This window comes from Phasianus colchicus, chromosome 1 (assembly GCF_987193195.1).
Source record: "Phasianus colchicus chromosome 1, bPhaCol1.hap1.1, whole genome shotgun sequence".
Taxonomy (NCBI): domain Eukaryota; kingdom Metazoa; phylum Chordata; class Aves; order Galliformes; family Phasianidae; genus Phasianus; species Phasianus colchicus.
In genome coordinates this window covers 134593617-134618851 of record NC_143436.1, presented here as the reverse complement: position 1 = coordinate 134618851, position 25235 = coordinate 134593617, and the positions used below count along the sequence as shown (strand labels likewise).

General features: G+C 42.7%; 1 protein-coding gene across 6 annotated transcripts in view; it reads right to left on the bottom strand.

Moving 5' to 3' along the window:
* Positions 1 to 25235, bottom strand: part of NPAS2 (neuronal PAS domain protein 2) — a 97470-nt gene that overhangs the window by 49213 nt on the left and 23022 nt on the right. For 5 of the 6 annotated variants that reach the window (XM_031605210.2, XM_090127442.1, XM_090127446.1 and 2 more), the window contains exon 2: positions 190 to 243. In XM_031605210.2, the coding sequence (XP_031461070.2) occupies positions 190 to 243 (54 nt within the window). Of the gene's footprint in view, positions 1 to 189; positions 244 to 18918; positions 19018 to 25235 lie in introns of all 6 variants that reach the window. The other variant, XM_090127472.1, reaches the window with a different exon arrangement.

Here is a 25235-nt window from a genome sequence, read left to right as displayed (position 1 = left end):
AAGTTATTTTCCTCTTACAGGGTGTCCAGGACTTGCACTCTGTGATATGACAGTTTTTCAGGTTGGGCTTGGCTTTATTTTCCTCTCTTCTTTTTGATTAGTTGATTATGGATAAAGCAGCTTCTGCAGCAACAAGCACCATCAAGCTCACCAAGAGTTAAAGAGAGTTCAAAAAGGAAAAGTGCTCACCTCTTTGCCCTGTCTTTCTCATCTTCATCCATTAGATTGTCTAAGCAGTTTTTCCTGTGGAAGGAATGCGAGAGCCATTATGAATTGTCACGTTGTTAGTTCTACTTTCAGGTTAATCTCAGAGTCACGCTATTTCATTCTAATAACAGAGTGATGATATCCAGGTCAGATAAATGTGTCAGCAGTGCTTTATGCCACAGTCCGTGATTTTAAGAAACATCCATTGCAGACAGCATTACTCCTCAGCGTCACACTAGCTGTAGGGTCTGCAGCCAGGGATCAAGGCTCCCAGGCACAACATTGCGCGCCAACGCTGTACAGAAACAGACATTTCTCAGGGGATTTTCAGTGTTGAGGATGCTCTCTGTCAGCTTGCAGGCTGAATGAGCTCCAGGCTGAGAGCAAGTTGAGGAGGCATTGGAGGTGCTCCCATATCCCCCCCAAATGCTTCCTCCAGCCCCTCACTGCACCCATTTACTGAATGGGCAGCACCACACTGCTGGGTTGGCCCAAGCATCTTTCCCAAAGGCACGGTTTAATGACATGCAGTGATAACACTCACAAAAATCAGCAAGTTTTCCATTTAATTTGTCCTCAAAATGTAGGACATGAGTAACGTTGGAGAGGGGAGGAGAGAAGTTAATTGCTGTGCATTATTTAAGTCCATGATATTTTCCACCTATGAGTCACACAGGAGCCTGTTTCCAAACTGCCTTATTAAAAATCAGGAGTGAAAAGTTATCAATAGAAAGAACAGTGGATAAATTCCCTCCTTCTGTCAGTGGCGTTTTCGCAGTCTGTTCCACCTGCTCATTACTCAACAGTTAGCTAAGAACACGGAACTACCCTGCAATTTTTTATCAGATATAAGAAGAAGAGAAATTAAAGCTACAGGTCACTGATTGGAGGGTAAAGCTAGTGCTTCACGGGACTCAATGTGTTGATGGAGCAGCATAAATAGAAAATATGAAGGCTGAGGGGCTGGCAAATTTAAACTGCTGAATTCTGTGATACAGAAAATAAATAGCATGATGTAGTTTTTAGGGTTGGTTTTTATTTTTTTTTATTTTTATTTTTTTTTTCCCAGATATTTCTTTGGCTTTGAAAACAGGCAAGTCAGCCACAGCACGATCCATATTTTAGGCCAGGAAAATTTATAGCCCCAGTTAAATTTTATTTACCAGCATTCTACAAATCCTATGGGTGATTATTCACCAAGTGCCAAAATGGGGCTGTCAGCCCAACGAGGAAATTTTCAAATAATTCACGCAAAAATGTGATGACAAACTCAGTGTTTTTTTTACTGTTATTTGTTCATTTACTGAATCTGCAATGCCCAGCTAGGTCATTGGAGAGCAAAGAAGGTATCAGCAGTACGGCAAGGGCTGATATTTAGACTCTGCTGTTTTTCCTTGCTAGAGCTTTGCTTGCAAGGCTCCATTGCATTGGAAGAAGTTTTTCACACAGAGGGTTGTGACGCACTGGAACAGGTTGCCCAATGAGGCTGTGGATGCCCCATCCCTGGAGGCATTCAAGGCCAGGCTGGATGTGGCTCTGGGCAGCCTGGTCTGATGGTTGGTGACCCTGCACATAGCAGGGGGGTTGAAATTAGATGATCATTGTGGTCCTTTTCAACCCAGGCCATTCTGTGATTCTATGAATCTGTGATCTAGGACATGACATGAGACACAGGGCATTGTCAGCAGAGGACCTTCTGTGAATCACTGAAGATCCTCCTCTGCTGCACCAGGGGCTCTTTTGTTTGCAGCAGAGGAGGAACAGCAGAAAGCAGGAACACAGGGACTAGAGCTCTGGGACTAAAGCTCTGGGTGGTGATAGATGGTGCATCTGCATAGGTGCTACTCAGCCCCATCTGCTTCTGCAAGGCACATCGGTCCTCTGGAAAGTGGTTTCCTATGTCTGTATTGCATGAACTGTCAAGGAATTACATGGCAGGGAAGCCCCTAGTCTTACCAGGAAGCAACAGGTCTGACTGGTCTGCTCTGCCAGGGACCTGGCTAGACCCATACAGCAATTCACAGCCAGACTCCAGTAAACAATTTTTCTCACTGACTAACATGAAATTCTGGACCTGCTGTGCTGTCCCTACTGTTAGACAATATCTACTTGCCATTTTACTTCTGTTTGCTCACACGGCAAAATCTCCAGCGCATCATAAATGTTGCTAACAGCGTTTGCAGGTACATATGTACCGTCTGAAATTAAAGCTGGTCTCTGTAAAATAGATACAGCAGAATCTGGCACTGCTGCTTGGCTCCCAACATGCAGGGCCAGCTCGTTGCTAGCTGCACATCAGCCTGGTAGCCAGGTTCCTTTTGTAGCAAACCATGGCCCTCCCCACCCCTGGGCCACTGAGGTCTGCCAGAGGGCTTCCCTTCCTAGGAGGAGTCTGGACAAACTGTAAATCCATCATCAGGGCTTTAAGTCATGACAACATGTATAGAAATATTTTATTTTGTATGTTTTCCTTTTAGTTTTTCTGTTTTTCAAAATGAGTGCTTCTTCAGCTAGTGGGGAAATAGGACATCCAGAAAACAAAACCATGCACTCCTGGCTTGGTCATCAGATGGAGAATTACAGCACAAACATCTCCCCCCATTCATTCATACAGATACTTGCTGCTTGGGAAAGGAGTAATCCAGGATGGTTCCAGCTCTCTGCAGGGACTCTCCATAAAAAAGACTGCATGTGTTTATTTTGAGACACCGTTTTCCCAGTGGACACAGAGCTCACACTGTAAAATTCCTCCGGTCCTGATCAGGAACACCTCGTGGTACTCTGGAAGCATGTTTTTCAGTGAGTTAAACTCCTCTGTGTAGGGGAGGTTGGTTTCCCTCCTTGCTGTCCTACTACTGCTCACGAGGATATACTGTAACATGACTGATGCTCAAAATACAAGCAAGCAGCTGTCGATTCCTCAGTAAATTGCCACGTGGCAAGCTAATCTCAGCTCCTACAAATCAGCCTGACATTTAACAGGAATTTTCAATCACCTTCAGTTAATTCAGCTGAATTACATCCCTCTGCTGATAGTAAGGAAGACAGAGATGTAAATCTCCCCCAGAGGCCCAGGGCTGTGCCGGGGGAAGCCTGATGAGTACTCACAGCACTTGTGTTTCTCCAGCCCTACACCAGGCAGCTTAGGGGGTAGGCTGGGCTCTTCCTCCCCTTTCCTCTCTAGCATGGTGGGTTGTCCCATGGGTGTTCCACAGCATGGCTTTGGAGGGTGCTTGCCTACACTGGGGAGCAGTGCTGAGTCTCAGCAGTAGCAGCTGTACTCCCTTCTTCTCAGCTAAGGCAGAGCTGTAATAGGAGGTAGCATGGGCTGAAAAGTGAAGTATTTCCTTTCTCTTGCTGGGAGGAAAGAAGAAAGAACTGCAAATCATAGGATCATTAAGGTTGGAAAAGACCTCTCAGATCATTCAGTCCAACGAGCAGCCCACCCCTACTATGCCCACTGACCACATCCCTCAGTGCCACATCCACATGGTTCTGGAACACCTCCAGGGACGGTGACTGCACCACCTCCCTGGGCAGCCCATGCCACTGCATCACTGCTCTTTCTGAGAAGAAACGTTTCCTAATATCCAACCTCAAATGGGAAACGAGGAGTCACAGGCAACAAATGGTTGTCTGAACATTTACAATACCTTGTTCTGTGTTTCTCTGACGTGGATGAAGCACTCAGACATCCCATTGTGACAGCTGTGGTGCATACACACAGGAAGGATTCATATAACGCAAATCAGAATAAACCAAAAGATTCATACACAAATTTCATGTAACCCTCCAAATTTAGTTTTCAGATGGAAATCACTGTGCTGTTACGAGAACACACAGAATCCATAGCTAAATACACTACAGGACATAACTACCAATCCAAACTGATGTACGAAAATGCAAACAGAATAGACTGAATAGAATTTAAGAAAAAAACCTCACTTTCCTTGTGATATAGATTGTCATTTGAGAAGGCACTGTGCTTTTTCAGTGGGAGAAAGGCAGTTGGCAGTTACTAGAGGTCATGTAATGCTGCAATTGTTATGGGAATCACTATTTTTACAATCAAAGGAGAACTCCAGCAGCACGGTACGAGTCCGGGTTTAGAGCTATGACTGTCTTTGCCTGACAGTGTGCAATTTGATCTTCCTTTAGTCAGTGGTTTACTACATTCTGCTTGCACTGAAGAAAAGGTTGTTTATAGGTTTCCAAAGAAGACCCAACACAAAAAGAAAAGAAGAAAACTTTTGGAGGAAATATTGGACCTCGTGTAAATATGGGATTATCCGCATTTCACACATATGTTTACAGTGAATCTTTACATGGTGACTTGCTTAAAGCAAAACAGACATTAAAAAAATAATCCAAATGCAGACAATGAAAATGATGTAACATGACAGAAATTAATGCTCCTCTCTTCCAAACTGAGGTTGGCAGAAGACTGCTCACAGGTAGCACAACTGAGTGGTTATGAAATTATAATGAGAAGAAGTAAGGGCTCACACTGTACTCTGATTTTATTCTTTATTTAGTGAGAAAAGGTATTCTTTTCTGTCCATCAGAAGTGTTGCACCTATTGCTGTGAGCTATTTAGCAGCTTCCCCTGCTGCCCTGGTGGCAGTTTGATTTCGGGGTGCGGGATGGGTGAGCCCCCTATAGGTGCAGCATCATTTGCATCTGCCTGAGCTAGGAGGAGCACAGATGATGCCAGCAGTGCAATGTTTCAGGGAGGGCAGCCAGGGTGAGCGCAGGGCATCCTTTATCTCTAGCTTGTGAGCAAGGCGTAAAGTTTGTGCAGAGCCTGGCGTCCCTGACGGAGATCAGGACGTGCATGCTCGTTATCTTCCTTATTATGATTGTTACCGAATGGCTAATGCCACTCAGACCTCAGTGAGCAGGATAAGTGAATCCCCGGGTCCAGCCCCACGCTGCTCTCCCCTCACACGGCTGCAAACAGAAAGGCAAACAAATTAAAGTAACATTAATCAGCAAAGACTGCCATCTGTATAACTCCGAGCACTTTTCCGCGTGCCCGTCCCCTTCCAGCAATGCTAAACAGGATTAGCCTTCCGTGGGCGGACGGAAAAAGTAGGTCAGTTCGGTAACATTGCTGCGTGTGATGAACAGAGGACGTGATTGCAATGGTCTGCTCACAGCCTGCTCTCCTGCAGAGTGGGACCTTGGCTTGTCACATGGCCCTCACGAGGAAAAGCCTGTTCTTCTAGGGAGAAGGACCAGCCCTTTCACAGAAGGGTAACACGTGTAGAAGCAGGGATATGGCAAAACAGGGATGGTGGGATGGAATTGACTGGTGCGTTTTAACAAGGAAACTGAGGCATGGGGCAATTAAAGGCTACATCATTACTGGTTTGGCATATGTGTATTCCTCCATTCTTACAAAACTACACAGAATTGGGCAGTGTGTAACTACTGTAAGTTCAGGAAAAATAGGACTTAGAAAACTAGGATGCACAACCTGATTTTTATCAAAGGTTGTGCATGAGCAATGTGGCAGGAGATGACAAATCATCCACTGCAGTTACTGCCTTTTTGTATTAAGTTTATTGGGTATGTAGGGATGGTGTCTGGAAAGCCAAAGCTCACCTACAGTTGACACTTGCAGAGAACATCAATGGCGACAAGAAGAGCTTGTTCTGCAATACCACAGTAGTAGAAGGTCGAATAAGGAAGGACTGCTACAAAACTAGATGGGTGGGTGGACTAATGGCAGCAAAGTGATCACAGAATCATTTGAGTTGAAGGGATATTTAAAGGTTATTTATAGTTCAAACCCCTGCAATGAGCAGAGACACCTACAGCTCGATCGGGTCGCTCAGAGCCCCATCCAGCCTGACCCAAGGGAAGGACTTCTACTATCAGTCTGGGCAACATGTTCCAGTACTTCATCACCCTTACTGTAAAAAAAGTTCTTCCTTATATCCAATCTAAATCTCTTCTCTTTCAGTTAGAAACCATTTCCCCTTGTCCTATCATAACAGATCCTGCTGAAGGCTGTCCCCTTCTTACTTACAGTCTCCTCTAGATACTGAAATATATGTTTGAGATACTGATGCCTTCGTCCTGGCCTTCCCCCACAAGGTCACTCAGGACTCTGTGTTGTAGGCAGGATCATGGAGGAGCAGAAGGACCAGCAACAGCTGAGGATCAGCTCAAGGAACTCAAGGGACCTTGAGGCAACTTGACCCAACAAGCTGGTGGCGCATGATAGGCTTCTGCAGATAGTGGGAGAGCTACTGCTGTCCTCACTGGACTTATCTCTCTCATCTCTGAGAGATTGTGGAGACTCAGGGAGGTCCCTCATTACTGGAGAAAGGCTGATATGCCCATCTTTAACAGCAACAACAACACAAAATCAACCACAAAGCAACAGGGTACAAAAAGGCAGTCAGCCTTACTTCAGTTCCTGGGAAATTATAGGGTAAGTCCACAGACCACATGTCTGGACACATAAAAGAGAACAGTCAGCATGAATTTACCAAGAGTAAATCATACCAGAGCAACCCGATTGTCTGTTATAAATGACAAGATCTGTAGATGGGAAGGGAGCACTGGGTGTCATTTATGTTGGCTTCACGCTCAAAGGCAGGGCTGCCATCAGGGGAACCCAATCAGACTGGTGGAAAGAGCTGACAGGAACCTCATGAAGTTCAACACGGACCACAGCCATATCCTGCATCTGGGATGGGAGAGCTTTTGATGCTTGTACAGGCTGGAGATGGACTGCTGTGGATCAGCCTTGGGAGTCCTGGTAGGAAGCAAGCTGTGCATGAGGTGGTGGTGTGACTTTGTGCCCTGGGTGGCATGAACAGGGGCATGACTTGATTGAGGGAAAAGGTTATTCCTCTTGACTCAGCACTTGTTAGACCACATCTAGGGTAGGGCTATCCAGTTCTGGACACATCAACACAGAAAAGATTGGATGGAATTCATCAGAGGGCCCACAGAGTGGCGGGACCTGAAGCACTTCCTCATGAGGAAAGACTGGGGGAACTGGGATGGTTCATTGCTGACAAGGGATGGATGGCTTTGAGGCACCTAGCAGGCCCACCAGAACCTACAGAGGGTTGATGAGCTAGAATCAGGCTCCTCATGGCAATGCAGAATGGGAAAGGAAGAAATAATGAGCATCAGTTGAAAGAAGAGAGGAGAAACTTCTCCCATGAGGACAGCCAGGCAGTACTGGAGACTGCCCAGAGAGGCTGCGCTGTTCCCATCCTCGAAGGCCGTTAGGATCTGACAAGACATCCTGAACAACACAGCCTGACCCCAGAGCTGCTATGCTTTGAGTAGGAGATTGGACTGGAGACTGACTGTGGTCGCTTACAACACAAATTGTCCAGTGGTTCTGGATCTACTCAGCTGGCTACTACCAGGAACATCCTCGTGCTCCTTGAATAAGTTCCTACATAACATATATTCTTGAAATCTATTTTAATGGTTTTTTTTTTTTTCTTTTCTATGCTACCAACACCTTGTGCACCGTCTTCTCTACACTGGCATCTTTCCTGCTTTATAAACCTGCCATCAAGGAGAAAAGAACATGAGGTACACATTTTAACATTGCATCACTGTATGTCATGCATCTGTCATGTCATCTTTAGACATCAATTTAAAAGAATATTCACTTTATTATGGAGTTTGGAAGAAAAAAAAAAAAAGAGAGAAGAAGAAAAAATCCTGTCATGAGAAAGGCCCTTAACAGCATAAGAAATGTATTTTTCTCTCTCTGCTTCTCATGTTCTTAATCTGTTTTAGGTATTCATAAAACTTTAATCCTCACAGTATCAGAAACCCCAAATGTACAAAGATTTTAACATGTGCTTAACTCTATACTGCTGTAAGAAGTCTCCCACGTACTAATATTTTTGCAAAATTCAGGGCTAAACGTACAGGTAGAGCTGCACAGATTATTTTGTGATTATTAGCTCTGAAACCTTCCCCTGAAGGAAGAATGTCTCAGTTATAAAGTATTCTCAGTTGCAAAAATCTGTTAAAGTTTATTTGCTCCTGCAAATATTTAAATCAGTAGAATAATCTAACATCTGACCTATGATCTGACGGTCAAACGCTCAGCCAATACAGGCAAACTGGCAAGATATGTGAATATAACACTCTGAAGATTTATTTGTTGAAATCTCAAGGATCGTTGTGTTGTGTTGTTTGGCACGAACTAACTGGGAAGCACTAAAACAGAAAATCAGTCTTTTCTGATGGGACTGTTGTCAAAGTCACTGTCTTTTTTTTTTTTTCTTCCCAGCAGCAATAGCCTTGACAAGATCCTTCTAATCCTTTCCATCCAATTAAACAGGCTACAGTTGCACTATGGTGTAAAGCAGAATATCCAGAAGCTGAAATAGGTTGGTCTCATTCCCCCCGCTTTTTGTCTGTTTGTTAACTATACAGGGATGGCTCTCAAGGAACTAAGTTACTCTTCTTTCAAAGGCTCTGGGCCTGGATAATTGTTTCCTGATGGGCCCGTCTCCATGGAGTGAAGCCTGGGACTCAAGCTGGACAGCGAGTGCTTTTCTTGGCCTTCTCCATCTTCACAGATGTCCCAGCAAGGTGACAACCACGGGGGACTCAGCTGCTCTGCCACTAATGGGAGCTGGAGGTAGGAGGTTTGTGACAAAACACAATTGCTACTGCACAGAGCATGCAAGAAGCAAGAGCTTCCCTGTCCTGAGAAAATGCAAAGCTGTGGCCTAAATCTGCTGCTGTACAGGGAAAAAAAATCCCTGCACAATATAAAGAAATACAGATATCAACACCAATAATCCCATCACTTTTGTGTTAACAGCTTGATAACATATCTCCTTATAACTCACACACTGCACTAAATTTTCTGCTCTATAGTAACTATCATATTCCTGTCAGCAGAACTAAATATTTAATCATCTAGGGAGATGAATCATGAAAATCTGTTTTGGGGAGATATTTTTAAACGGACACTTTGTTGTCATTTAATTTTGAGAATTTGCTGTCTCTCTCATCTCTCAGGGGGCACCTCATAAGCCTGTGACCATACAGGCTCTTGCCCTATACCACCTGCGGTCTCTCTTGCAGGTTAATCATGTAAGCTAAGGGGTTTTAAGGTCACCTCTGACAAGATCAAGCTCAGAGTCTGGCTGGGCACTCCTAAGCCTAGAGAGATCCAGAGTCCAGAGATGCATGGTCTGCCTGTTTGCAAGGACTTTGTGACTGGATGCTCTCCCATTGCTGTCCCATAGTTTCATGTCCAAGTCTGTAAGCCTACTGAGAGTTCAGACACAGCATCAAACCAAGGCTGCACTCATGTTTTGCACCATGTAATGCATCTGTGACCACGAGTCTCTCCCAGTGCAGGCCAAGCCTTGGTGCCAGCACATCCCACCAGTGTGCCAAGTGCTGCTGCTCTCAGCCCTCTCCTGGTACCAGCGGTTCCCATCTTTACACCAACAAAGTTTCTCCAGTGTCTTGTAAAATTCAAATCAGGTTTTACAAAATTAATCTCTGAGGAAAAAGGATAATTATTAAAGAGCTTCATTAGTGCTTTGCAATCTTAATTATGATAATTATATTTTTGTAGCTAATATAACTGAACTCCTGCTTTTAAATCCCATTAATAAGCATTTTAATCCTTCTCCTACCGGGACAACAAACCCATAATGTTGAACTTTATATTTACATAGGACAGTTTTAAATAAAAATGATGCGCTGTTGTTTACTTAGGGTTTTCGTTCTCTTTTATCTGCACTTGGAATATGCATCTTCTCCCAAGACACAAGAAATAAGATGAACTCAGCATCTTAAGCTCAGCTTCTCTTCCCAGCAATGGTGAGTGAAGAGGAGAGCGACAGGTTTCAGGAGCAGTACTGCAGTGGCCAGACATGTGGCAGGAGGGGGACATCATGCAATCATAGAGTGGTTTAGGTTGGAAGGGGCCTTTGAAGGTCAGCTAGCTCCAATCCCCCTCAGTACATCAGGATGCCAAGGGCCCCATCCAACCTGGCCTTGAGTGCCTCTACGGATGAGGCACCACAGCTCCTTTGGGCAGCTATGTCAGCACCTCACAGTCCTCACCATGGAAACTCAGAGGAGCCCAGCTACCACAAGGAGCCCACCAGCACCTTCCTGGCAAGCACAACCACTCTACCCTACCACCACATTCCGTGGCACTGCTGCAAGGAGCCAGAGGAGCTCTGCCTATGCTTACCCTGGATCAAGTTCTTCAAACAGCATGCTCTGAAGTGTGTCACGTCTTCCATGAATGCAGTTGGTACCGGCCAAACCAGCGAGGCAGACACACTATAGAGGTATGATTTACTACTGAAGTCTGATACATCTGTTTCCTCTTATTTTGCTAAGCTGTGCACCATACCTGGTGGTCATGACCAGGGAAAAAAGGAGGCAGCTGGGAGAAAAGGTCAAACAAAATCTCAGTAAAATAAGAAATGCCTAAATCCACAAACTATTCATCTGGTGTGTGAGCAGGAGAAGGCATCTACCCATCCAGCTGCTGGAAATCTTGAAATGTACCAGCAAGTGACACCAGTACAAATGGCCTTTTCTGAGCGTGGTTTATAATCCCTGACAGAGTAGAACTTGCTGTGTCCTACATTACAAACCACCCACCACCACTCAGTAGCAGTGGGCTGGTGGAATTCTTTATAAATCTGATTGCAGACAAATATTTCACTATTACTAACATGGAGAGAGTAAAATATCAAAGGTGGAACAGCATACAAACTCAGATATCTCAATAAAGAAATGAAAACAATAAAGCATATATTAAATATTATCTGCCCATTAATCTCTGGAGTAAATTCAGAAAACTAATTAGAAGCTTCTACACAGATAAATGATAAGCTTCTTTATTCAATGAGCTCAACATATGAACAAACAGAGGTTTGTGTTGATACCATCGTTATTAGCAATTGCATTAAAGCAAATGATTTTTGTTGTGCTACTGGGAATAGAGTGATTTGAAAAGCAAAATGCTATGAGAGAAAAAAAATCAAATCTTCACTGCACTGAACATATCACATTTCCTGTTCTTTTTTTATTTATTTTGGGTAATGATAACTCTTATAGGTTAGCATGATGAAAAATGACAACAATGAAAACTAGCAAAACCCAAGCAAACAAACAAATAGAGTGTGAGAAAAGAACAGTCTAAAGCCTGTACAGAACTAGCAGAAATTTCTGTATAACCTTTATACAGTACAAATCCAGATTTAATGGGCAACACTGTCTTCCTGCATGGGAAATTGTCCAATTCATCAGTCATTACTGCACCTTGTTTCTCTTTTCCTGATATCAGTGGCAGCGGTGGCAGGGGATTTTGTCTGAATTTTGTAGGGAGGTTTGTCTCCTCAACCGTAATTGATAGATGTTCTATTTTTGTGGTGAAACAGCTCTGTGTTGTGTGACGTGGCGTTGCAGTGCTGCACGGGGAGCTCGTGAAGCAGCCAGTGCTGCTTTATGGGGTGCCCAGGGCAGAGTTTCCTGCCAGGCAACTCTTCTGAGGGGTGCTGCTTGGAAAAGGGGGATCCTGAGTAATGCTTAGGACAACCGATTTTATGGCTGAAGTTGTGCATTCAGTACAAATGCAGCATCTGAAATTATTAATTTAGATACATTGTTGGTCCTGAATCAAGTTATTTAGAATCCATTAAAATGGATCTGGCCCTAGATAATATCTTCCATGTGGCTCACATGCAAGAAAATACGTTGTCAGGCTTGTTTTTTTTTCAGCCAAGATGCATTCTGGTGATCCATTGCTGTTTGGCATAAGAGCAGCTTTAAACTGATGAGATGGAGGAATGAGAGCAAACTATAACTGCTTTTGTTTATATTTTTTTATTTATATTCAAGCATCTCCCTACTTCTTACTTCACAGGAAACTCTCCCTATTGACTAAAATGGAATAGAGGTTTCAGAATGTTTCAACATAATGTCCTCTTGAACACAGGCTAAATGCAGGATATAGTCCAGAGAGTATAAAGTGCATTTAAATGTTAGCATATTCATTCAGCTGCTGTGTTCCAGAAACAGAAAAGTCATTAAAAGCCCTATAGCAAAGCATCAAATTATGCCTCTGTCAGATATTAACTTTGAAAAGAAAGAATAAAGGCACTCTGAAAACCATAGTGAGGTACTGATCTGCTGATTCACCTCATGTACTGTGAAAGTTAGAATTGCAAAATAACAAATCTTTTCTGTGCCAAATGATATTGGTAGGAAAGCATGTTTTGGCTATGATGGGTGCTTCTTTCAGTTCTGAATGTGCATTTACCCTTCCCACTTGCAAGCAAATTTGCTGTCAGAATGTCAGGCTGACTTGCTGTTTTATTTGCCATCTGTGTCATATATCCGCACACTAAGTGTGTGTCTCATAAAGCCTGAATTGTTTCATGTTCCTACATATCATTCATAATTATCAGGGGTAAAAATCATGAGGCAAAAAAAGAAAAAAAAAAGAAAAAAAAAAAGATTTCTATTAATACTGAATAGCATGTTATTTCAAACACAGTGTCATGGTCATTACTGAACCACCACAGATGGAAAAATAGGACCTGAACACCTTCAGCATACCATGATTTTCCCAGGTAATATAAAAAAAATCAGCACTAGCTACCTTGCAGAAAGTAAGATACTTTACAGTGTATCTATTCTTCAACATCTTTATCAACGACATAAGCAGCAGGATTGAGTTTTCCCTGAGCAAGCTTGCTGATTGCAGTAAGCTGAGTGGTGCAGTTGACACAATAGAAAGAAAAGACATCAAGCAATGGACCTGGACATGGTTGAAAAGTGGGCACATGAGAATCTAATGAAGTTCAGTGAGGCCAAGTGCAATGTGTTGCATTTGGGTCGAGGCAGTCTCAGATATGAGTACTGACTGGGAGAAGAACTGACTGAAAACAGCCCTGCGGAGAAGGACTTGGGGTTCCTGATGGATGAAAAGCTACACATGAGCCAGCAGTGTGTCTGCAGCTCAGGAGGCCAACTGTATGCTGGGCAGCATCAACATCGCTGGCCAGCAGGGAGAGAGAGGTTACTGTCCCCCTCTGCTCTGCCCTTGTGAGGTCCCATCTGTAGCACTGTGTACAAGCCTGGGGCCCCCAGCACAAGAAGGATGCAGAGCTGTTGGAGCTTTGTGGCCAACAGAAGGGCCACAAAGATGATCAGAGGGCTGTAGCACCTCTCCTCTATGAAGAGAGACAGAGGCAGCTCAGCTTGTTTGGCTTGGAGAAAGCTCTGGGGAGACCTCATTGCAATCTTCCAGAACTTGAAGGGAGCTTACAAGCAGGAGGGGAACCAACTTTTTGTGTAATCTGATAGTGATGAGACAAGGGAGAATGAGTTTAAACTAAAAGAGAAGAGATTTGGGTTAGATATTTCAAAGACATTTGTTACTCAGAGGCACTGGCACAGCTGCCCAAAGCGGCTGTATGAGCCCTATCTCTGGAGGCATTCAAGGCCAGGTTGGATGGGATCCTGGGAAGCCTGATCTAGAGGCTGGCAACCCAGCAGCAGGGGGTTGGAGCTAAGATCCCCTCCTACCTATGTCACTCTATGATTCTATTATTCTGGGATTCTGTGATTCTCTTCTACCTGATCCAGCTTTGAACAAGCAGTGAAGCAGGACTGTGGTTACAAAACTATGTTGCACATGATGGCTAGATGTAGGAGGAAAAGAAGCAAAAAAGAGAAAAAGGAGAAAAGAGATGGAAGCAACTGGAAGGAAGCCCTGGAGGTTGATAGGTCAGATCCCTCTGGCTTCCAGACTCGTGCAAAACACCTGGGAGAGGCAGACACAGGGCTATGGCTTCAGATGGGAAAAAGAGGAAAGTCCCTAAAATCCTCACAAAAATGGTATCCTGATGGCATTATTAGGAAACCAGGAAAAAGCTTTTGTTATGAGATGGATCAGGATTTTTGGTCACGGGGGTGCTGTTGCTGCTCTTGTCTGCTGGGTTTCAAGCAGTCTCGAGGGTGTCTATAGAAACTATAGCAACTTTAGTGTCAGCAGAAAAGATATCAATTTATAGAAACTATGACAAAAGTAGTATAAAATCCAATATGACAGCACTTCACTTTATTTTCATACATCCTTCTGCCACATTATTATGGGGTATTTGGGTATGGAGATTTTTTTTTTTATATAATCAGAGCGATATTTGGTCCTCTTTGGGTGTTCACCCCCCCATTCACCTTGCTTTCCATACTTCAAAAGGCAAGCTCCTGAAAAAACTTTGCTGATTGTTTCCTACTTCAAGTGAAAAAAAAAAGTACATGATGTTAAATCTGAACACCGAGACTTTGTGAATGTGTAAACTTCAGAACTCTAAACCTTTCAGACTGTGCCAATGTAAACCACCCCAAAGTGCAGAGAATTAAGTACACTTTATCCTTTCTGTCTATGATTGAACGTGTTCCAGTACTCCTAAAATTGGCAGCGAGGAGTCTCTTAAATCCCTCAAAGCAGAGCAGAGCTTTTTCAAATGGGTGTTGGAAAAAGAGGGCAATCCTCATCCAAATCTCAGTCCCACCCCTGTAGTTCTCTCCTTTGAAAACTCTCACCTTCTGTTTTTAATCACCTCACCCTTGAGGACACAGGACAGGAAAAATAAAACCTATATTTTCTAAGTGAAATGCTCTCTATTCACTTAGTGAAGATGACACAGAAATTTTAATGAGCACTTTTGCAAGGCACATCTGCCTAATATATCACTTACCCTTTTACACGTTGCCCCACTGTTGTCCAACCTACCCGCTGTCAAGAAACACAAGTTTCTTGCTCCAACCTCTGGCAGCCAAAATGGCTGAAATGCATATTTTGGGAATCCAACCATAGGTTCTTCTGATCTCATCCCTGCCCTGTGTCTCCTTCCCCACAGCACCCCAAGCCAGCACCTCCTCCCATCTGCAAGCCAACTCTGTTTCAATACCCCTTCCTCATCCTGGACCTGGTGTGTGGCTCAGAGGATTTGTACCAGCATTGCCATGAGTAACATGCTGCATCTGTTGGAGATGTGTGTCTGGGTGCTTGTGAGAACAGCCAAGCCACATAAAGCTCAGTGTACATATGGGCCATAAGGAGATGGAGTGATGGAGTTTAGCTGCTGCTGTTCAGGTGGGCAAAAGGGTCTGAGCTAGGTTTGGTGAAGGGTGCTGGGATAGGAAAGCCACTAAAAGGCTTCACACATCTCCTCCTAACTCAGAAATGTTTTACTGGAATGAACAGCTTCGATTTGTCCACAGTCTAATTCCAGGCTATTTTAAAACTGACATTATCCCGAGAAATAATGCCGAGTTCTAAACTGTACTGTGAGGCGTGCAGTAAATTTTTAGTCAGCTAAAGAGCGAAGAATGAAATGCGAGAGAACATTTTTCCTGATATACCTTTTTCTCTCGCTTCGTGGAAATATTGATGGGAAGGATAGTAGTTCTACTGCTGAATGGTGAATCGCATGGCTATAAAGATACATTATGTGCATCAGTCCAGCAGGCAGTTCTCTCAATCTTGCCTCCTCTGCAAATGCAGTTATCTTGCTCTGGCACTTTGCAAAATCCTCTAAATTACTATTAAATTAAATACTTTTAATTTATGGAAGATTTTAGCTGAACTCATATTTCTCTGCCATTAATTATCAAGTATTTTACTGATGCTGTGAAAAACATTAATAAATCAATCTAAATGAACTCCTACCTTCCCCACTGAACTGGTGCTGCACGTCATCAGTCACACTCCAACCTGAGAAGGTTATACTTCCTTTGGATTCATCATTAATCTCATTTTGAATCATGCATTTCTGAGTGGGCTCAGGGCAACATTTTTAAACATGAGATTTTTAAGCTAGTGATGGGAGTATGTTTAAGTTGCATGAATATGTGGATGGATTTTCAGCTGTTTTCTGTGATTTGAAACAATTTCCCTTTTGCAATGTTAAGGTTGGCTCATATCTTTCTTTTCCTTTTTTTTTTTTTTTTTCTTTTTTTTTTCCTCCAGAAACAGCAATTACTCTAGCTATCTTTCAAACAAAATACAACTTCCAGTGTATTCTTAGACACCACGGGGCTCTGGGGAAGGATTGGTGGAAACACAGGTAGTGATAAATCACTGAAATTGAAGAACATGTGGGTGTTTAGAAAAGTAGTTAGATGACTAAATATGGATTTCAGTGCCGAACTCTCAGCACCCAAAATTGAAAATATTGACCTTGATATACAGTGCTGGTCTTCAGTGTGCCTTAACATGGTGAAAGGATTTGCAAGGCTTCAATGCGGGTAAGTCATGTCCCAAAATATAGACTAAGTAGGACTGTATTCATAAACCAGGCAGGTGAGATTTTCCCATGCTGACAACACTACTGGGGACACTCTTATTACTCAAAACAGTTTTGTCCCAGAGAGAAAAAACAAGTCTGTAATTTCACAGACCAGACAACAAGAGTAGATGTTCCCATTTCATCCACTGTTTTCCAAAGCCAACACAAATCTTGGCAAAGAAGCATATTTTATGAAGTTATGTGGACTGACTTAATGTATTAATCTTTACAGTGACACAGATTATTAGAAATTCAATGATATGTGGAATGTTTTATGATGTGCTTTCACTCTGATAAATAGCTAATCACCATATATTTGTGACAACAGAACATTACAGGAAGCAGTGATATGTGTTCTGAAAAACACCATCGGTCCTTTTATGCCCTCTGCATAATGTTCTGTCATCTGTGATGCTTAACTTTGCAGCATTGCTTTCAAAAACACCAAAAATGTTCATAATGAAAACCCTAACATTTGTCAAATGCCTCCTTTCTGGTCTTTCGTGATGGTGTTTTTATTTCCCCAAGTAAAAGTGCATTACATGCCATTTGACAGCTGGTAATTGTATGCGTATTGAATTAAAGCATTGATTTTAATTTTCAAAGTCAAACTCACTCTCTTTTAGCTGAATGAATTACTTTTTTCATTAGAGAAAATATTGGTGCTGGACTTCAGATACAGGATCTGAGCTTACACAGCCTGTCCCCAGGGATATTTTCTACTGCACTCTTTTGAAATATTGAAAGGTTCTAACTTACCCATTATCCAGGAAAAAGAAGAGAATAAATCTCCAAATGGTTAGCACAGCTCCTAAATTCATTGCTAGCTTTCAGCTATTTCCCATTGCATTCCAATTCCCTGGCTGTTAGGATGGCTTTTTGTCATATAGGATAAGAAATAACAGGCTGGGCAAAGAGTGGGTGAGAAACCTTGAAAGAAATGCAGGTGCTGCTAGGAACTGCACGGATTATGCCATGGATATCAATCTATATTTGAGTCAATGGTAAGGCACATTTAAGAAGACTCTGTGGAAAACAGAGGCTCTCTGATACTTTCCCCTGTATTATCCTTTTCATAGATCCAGATACTTTTCCCTCTCTAGTCTGCTCCTAAGGGGCTTAAGTGCAGACCGCAGTAGACACTCTCATACCATAAAACCATAGGGGGGAAAAAAAAGAGGGATCATAGGTTGTCAGCCCAAAGAGATGTTCAAAAAAGGACTGTAGCTTTGTGCCAAGTTTCTGAACACAGGCTTCTTCTACTGCTATCTCAAAACCTAATCACCATGAGCCAAGTCTGACCTGTTGCTCTTATCATGCATTCAAAGACATCTGCTGCTTCCTTATTCTTCGACTATCAAACCAATTATCTCTGGCTCAGTCTGGATTTTGTCCCATTCTGGAGTCTGTGAAGCTGTTCAGCCTGCCCTGACATCTGCCCCCTCCACCAGGGAGAGCCTTCTCCTCCCCTCTTTCTCCTGCAGCATCACCCCATCCAGGATTGGCCTCCTGCAGTGCTCAGTTGGGATGAGGAGGCTGGGCCTCTCTGCCCTCACTCACAGTCCTGAGGGGGAGATCAGGCCGCTCTGCTCTCACATCAGGAAGAAGCAGCAGCAAGTCCTTTGAAAGAAAAGGAGCAAAAGCCCTGTAAACCTGGCTTGGAATTATGGCCTAACCCTGTATGCCAAGCCGCTACTGCAGAGCTGGAAGGAGTTGAGAGCAGCAGCTGCTGCCCTTCCACAGACAGGTTTCCTGCTAATGAGGAATCACGTTTTGGACAAGGAATGTGCCCACTACCTACAGCTCCATCCACCCTGGCGATGTGACAGTTGGGCTGAAGATTTTTTTGTCATGCCATGACTCCTCTATTTGTTGCATAGCGGGCTGAACAAAAAAACTCTCTGCAGAGTTTAAGAATTAATTTTAATACTATGTTTCGATTCCTCCATGCCTCAAGATCCTGTGTGCATGCCACAGCTTTCTCTTATTTCTCTATCTAGCAACTCACTACCTTCCTCATAAGCACTGTTACAAAATCCAGGGATAAGACTTAAATCAATCCTATCTCCCACTGAAAAATAAATTGTATGTGGAGAAAAGCAGATGATGTCCTGCCTCATGCATTTTTGCAGCTCTGCTGGTATACATGAAAGAAAATGCTAGTCCACATTAGTTACTCTGGATCTTTTCTCCTCTAAAACCTGTGATTCTTTTTGCAGCTGTGCATTAACATGGGTTTCCTCTGAGGCATAATAAAAATATCACAGTAGTGACATACATCATCTTTTGGACGCCATGTTCTGTGATGAAATTTTTCACGGTACACTTAGTTTGCATTTGTCCAAAGTAACTGAAAGTGAGAATGTGCACTGACCTGCTCCAGAGCAATCCTATTAGCCACCAATAATGCAGAAGATCACGTGCGTCAATTTGACTCTGTGCAGCACAGTGTGTTTATTATTTCTGCAATAAACTGTGGAAGAAAATAAAGTGTGAGAGCATTTCAATCATGTCTAGCTGTCCTATTGCTATAGTATTACTTTAACAGTAGAAGCAGATTGGGGATATTATGCACAGGTCTTTTCTCTGTCTGGCACAGATGTCTGTTTTACCAACCACTTTTTGTTTCTGATTCTTATTTTAGCCAAACTCTTCCAGCCTTTACAAATAGCCAATACAAATGCTGATCTCTATTTCCACAGTTAGACCAGCTACTGTTATACTGCTTCCATTTCAGCGTGATAAAAGAAGCTACCGGTTCAGGAGTTTGTTGCTCATTTGAGGGGTAGCTGCTATTCTACAAATGAAGGGAGCAATCGATGCAATTTCTTTGCTGTACAGCTTTTGCTCATTAATAAATTTATTCCGTAAAAATTGAGGGTGCAATTATGGATGAGGAGAGGAGATCATGCACGCATTCAAGTATTTCTTGATACCAGAATTAGGGAACCTGACACTAATCAGAGCCATGCCCGTGATGAGGATTTTCTGAGAAACTGATGCTCCTTGGAATGCAAAGGTGAACCATACAGCAGCACACAGGGTTGTTATTATCTGGAAATAATAGGGTGATAGCAGATCTTCATGTGGGATTGAAAGAATCGTGAGCATTTCTGGCCTCTATCCAAGGACAGCCAGGAAGAATTTGGGAGAATTAGGGGCCTCCCCAAGAAAAAAGGTGCTGGCAGCCCTGGGATGATGTGGATTTTATATATGATTCTTTTGTCACTAAGATTACACAAGCTTCCAGCCTTGTCTTTGCAAAATATTAGAAGATTTTAAATGGGCTTTACTCTAGAGAGACAGATTCCAAAAGGATGTTACACAAATAAAGTGATGAATGGGATGCCTATACATCGTTTATTTCCTCTTGGAATTGGTGACCTTCCATCACTCAGTAGTTTCCTTCACACTCCCTCACTTGTGAATTACAAGTTAATCAAGAGCACAATGGAAACAATGCATGCATAGCCTGCTCACTGCGTTCATCTCTCTCCTCAGGGTGGATTACGGATGTTGAAGTTGTAATGAGTTTTCTTTTAGTCCAGTTTTGACCTCAATTCTGACTTTACCAGCAAAAATGTATTGTGTGCGATTACACAAGATGTATTTGGAAAATACACTGGTGATCTGGGAAAGGGTTTGTGAAGCAGGATTAGTTTTTAAAAAGTAAGAATATCTCCCGGCTTTTAACCACTCTGATGTAAAGTGAGGAATGGGAATGGAAAAGAGGTCTCTTGTACTACCTCCTAAATCCTGCTCCTGGTTTTGCCACAGAGAATGATTTTGATGCTATTTCACACTTATCAGCACAGAGGAAGCAGTATTTCAGCACGTCGATCTGTTTTACAGAGCCTGAGCCCAGGCTTGTGGGACTTCCCCTCAGAGGGAATGCAATGCATCTGTTGCAAATATTTATTTTCAGACTATACAGATACACAATACCAGTGAATGGAATACCAGGAAAAACTGTTCTCACACAGCTGATAATACCAGTGGTAACAAAGAAGGAATTATTCTCATTATAAAGAAGAGTTGATCTGAAAGGTAAAGAGAGGTGGTAATTAATTTCCTTTAATAGTCACACTGGGATCTCCTGTAGTGTGCGGTCTGATGTTAATAATATATTTTCCCCCCTATAATTAACGTTCATGTTCTGCTCCTGGGGGATTCTTCTTCACTATCCTCAGCATTGTCGTTACTCAAGCACACACAAGCAACTTGAGTCGATGCAATATCTAACTCAAGCTCTGCTTCTCTTGCCCATATCTGATCCCCTGCCAGGTGAGTGGCAAATGCCATCACTGGAACACGCAGCCTCAGGAAATCTGGGAAATAATAAAGCATTTTGCCCTATTTCAGAGGCATGCTAAATGCTAACAAAACAATAGGATAGCACAAAGAGCGAATGACCCCCTCTGCCTGTCCTGCTTTCTGAGGTTTGATGTTCAGCGACAGGGAGGTGGAGACTGGCTCCTTGCTGACCTCATAGAGTCACGAGGCAGTACCACAGCAGAGTGACTAGGGAAGACCTAGGACTTCAGAGAAACCCGTGGTTCTTAGGTTGTGTGCTTAGGGCACAGGCAGAAAATAAAGCCAGGGCAGAAGCAGCACAGCATGGGCTTCTGCTGGCTGGCTACCAGTCTCTGGTGTAAACCAAAGCCCTCCTGAAATAGTTGCACTATGCAGACGGTCAGCAACAGAACTGCTCTAAAATCCTCTCACTAAGCCATGCTGGATGTTCCTTAGATGCAAACATGGGCAAGATTCTGCCCTTTTTTGGAAAGAAACAAATCTGAGTGATGAGCTGGTCCTTAACAGAAAGAGCAGAACGGCAAAAAGCTTAGAAAGGACTAGGTAAACAAATGCTATGATGTTGTACCAGTTTCCCCTGGAGTTTTATACTAGTTTTTCTTGTAGGGATCCTGCAGGACAAAGTTGCCATGGAAGTTAGCCTTTTCCCTTTACTTCTAAATTACCTTGAGCTTGCAATGGATGCTGATTTGCATTCACCACGTTTTACAAGATAAGGGAGGATGACTCTATGAGTCTCAGCAGACATGAAAGAAAAGGAGGGAACATGACAAAGCGCTCGGATATATTCTTTCTGCTTCTGAAAGACAGCAGAGATGTGTTTAGGAGAACACAGATGCAAATGACTTTTTTTCTTCTTTTTTTAAGGGGCAAAAACTTCCCAAAAGTAAAAAGTTTCCAGAGGTGCTACATCTCTGCTCTACCCTCCTACACTGCTGCTACACTGCTCTACCCTCCGTGGCTCCTGTTGCTGCCCACTCCTAATGCACGTTCCCACCTCAGCACATCTAGCCCTATATACTTACTGATTTCAGCCACAGAAATGTAGTCCAGACAAAGATTTATGTTTTCTGGAAATGCCTTCACGTATAAAACATAACAGTTTCCTGAGCTTTTCTCCCCTCTAAGGAAAAACTGAAATGCCTCCACGTTTCATGTTAAGACTAAATTTTATTTACCTCTTTATGAATAAGAACAGTATTATGCCTAATTTTGTTTGCGCATATAACATTCTCTAGATGTATATCTGAGAAAAAAAGGATATAGTTCTGAGAAAAAGAGAAAAAATCCTGGCTTTTGAACACTGTGAAAAAGGCCTAGTATTAAAGACAGAGCTGTAATGCGCACAAAGTGCTTTTTGACGTTTCTGGCTAGTTGACATATCTCTAAAGCAGTAAAGTTAATGAGTAAATAACTAGAAAGATGGAAAGAGAGTAGTGCTATTACTGACCCATTAGCAAGGTTCCTAAGATTCAGAGACACTATATAAGCAGGTTTAAGATCAAAATGCATAAATTCATACGACAGAAATCCATCTTTCTAGAAGAAATGTTTGCAAAATCAGCATTCATATACAGAATATAGCTAATACAGCATAGTGACTTCATAATAATCTATCTGGAAATACTTTATTGTATGGAAAATACTTTGAAGGGTAAAGTTTCAGCCACTGTTTTAAACATTGCACATTCTCCTGCTCAATCTGACAAAGTATGTTTCTCAAATACATTCCAGACTTTCTCGTGTTTTCCAAATTTACATTTCCTATTTTGCACTGAAAAAAAAATAAATGAGGAGGGAATGGAAAGCAGAAGAGAGAGAAAATATGTTGTTGAAGGTATCAGTAAATACCCACATTCAGCTCAACCTGCATCTGGTTAATGGAAAACTGAAATACATCTTCTCTTTACTGGACAAATTCGAATTTTCTGAAATCTTCAGTAAAAAGTAATTAGATGTAAGATACGTAACAGCTCTCCACATTAGAAGTGTCTCATTTGCACATAACACAGAAGTTACTTGCAGGTGGTGTCCATTGGTGTGGGTGTTTCCCAGTATAAGTAGTCCTAAATGACCTGTTGCTTCTTCTCCCACACTGAGTAACCAGGTTGAGACTTTGATCTAGGAGGCACTGCAGGGACAATGCAATTTCCCAGTTCTGGAGACCAGTGATGGATAGTGAGTCCCTGATAGGTTGCTCACGCCCTTAAATCACAAAACTTTGGGGGTCATCTCCTCTGAACTGGCAGACACATAATCTCCAGTAAGAGAGCCATAGTAAAGCCATGTAGTGGAGCTGCCTCATACTCTACATTTCTGGTGCAACTGCAGACCTTCTAGTATCAAATCTAGTATCAAAGTTTCACATGGGGAAATGGTCCTGCTGGGGCAGAGCAGCAAGGAGGTTCTGAAGGCTGTTTTTAACAAACTGAGGAAAATAATTCTACATTTTGAATTACATTGAGAATGCATCCTTTTGTCTAACGCTCTTGTACCCACCTGGGAAGCCTGTGTCTTAGGGTACACAGGTTCTGCTCATACCAAAAGCTTGTTTCTAACTAGAGGGTAACTAAAGTCCTTTTTAACACCTGTACTTTATGGATTTAATATGCTAATGTGAAAACCTGTCTTGAATATCTAATCCAAAAATGTTTTACTTTCTTCTTCTGTACTCTTAAGTAGTTAGTCCTGCTAATTCAACTCCATCAGGATGAAAGGCATTAAGTGAAACGTCTGGAAGGAATTAATTTAAGTGCTTATCAAAGACTGGTAACATCAGTTTTCACGGGTAAGTAAAATGAATGCATGTGAACGGGAATTAGATACATTGATTGAGCTCTATTGTGAAAATAGCTTGGAGATAATGCCCAGGAAAACACGCATCATGTTAATAGAACAACTACAATGACCCTGACTACACTAACTGCATTTCCACTTTGTCAAAATCAGTGTCAAAATGCCAACGACAGCATAAAGCTCATATCTGTTCCATGAGGTGCCCATTTTACAACGGGGCTTTGAGAAAAAAAAGTAATTAATCCATCTCCTCTGTGAGGAGACCTCGTTGCAGCTTTCCAGTACTTAAAAAGGGATTATAAAAAGAAGGGGAATCAACTTTTTACTTGGATAGATAGTGATAGGACAAGGGGGAATGGCTTTAAGTTCAAGGAGGAAACATTTAGATTGGATCTCAAGTTCTTCACAGAGAGAGTGGTGACTTGCTGGCTCAGGCTGCCCAGAGAGGCTGTGGATGCCCTGTCCCTGGAGGTGTTCAAGGCCAGGTTGGATGGGGCCATGGGCAGCCTGGTCTAGTGCCAGATCTGGAGGTTGGTGGGCCTGCCTGCAGCAGGGAGGTTGAAACTTGATGATCCTTGGGATCCCTTCCAACCCAAACCATTCTGTGATTCTGTGATTCTATGATTCATCCTCGCTACTCACCCTTGCACAGAATAAACTTAAACTCAGTTTGCAGCTGTGGGGACTCTTTTTTGCAGATACGTAAGATTTTAAGGGCTATTATTAGCTTACTGAAATGAAACTGCTGTTCATACAAAAAGCTTCAATGCAAAATCAGAACGAAATGACCTGAAACTAGCATGGATGCCATGCCTTGCCAAAAAGACATGTTACAGCAAGGGCTGTCCTGCTCTGGGTGGAGGCATCTAGAAGCTAATGAAGATTCACATGCACATAGTGTAGGAAGGACACTGTTGAAGGCTGCAATCCTACTTTAAAGAGACAGAAGAAGTAACAGTTTATTGAGACTGTGTCTCTGCTGCTGAAAAGAACAGTGTCTGGTCAATGACTTGTTCAGCTGGAACCAATGAGCAAGTGGCCACCAATCACTGATGTGAGATTTCAAGCAGCTTACAGCTTTCTAGGTTTTGTTTACTTGCATGCAACATACATTCATGAGTTAAGTATCCTAGCATTCTTGCCTCTATCATCTGCAATTATCTGAATCCCACAAAGCAACAGTTCTGATTGGAATGTCACAGGCTCTGGGACAAACCTCTTATTGTACCTGGGTCCTCCTTGACCCAAATGACCTAAAGTCAAGTGTCTGTTACACAGGGTGAAGTTAGCAAGTTAGAAGTCCCTGGAGGCCCACTAGGTTGAACTGTGTACAAACACCAGAGCAAATGGCTTGTGAAAAACCCTGGAGCAGATATGGGCCACAAGAATACATTGAGACCAAGGGCTAGTGTTAGAGGCAACAGGTGGACACGTGGCTGCAGGAGTGTTAAGTGGTAAATCCTGAAAGCTTGTCAGGGATGGATGAAAGCAGCTGGTATTGGGACTGAAGAACAGTATGTTAGTTGTGCTGTGGAGAAGAGCATGTGAACTCTATGCCCAATATGGAGCCAAACAAAGTCA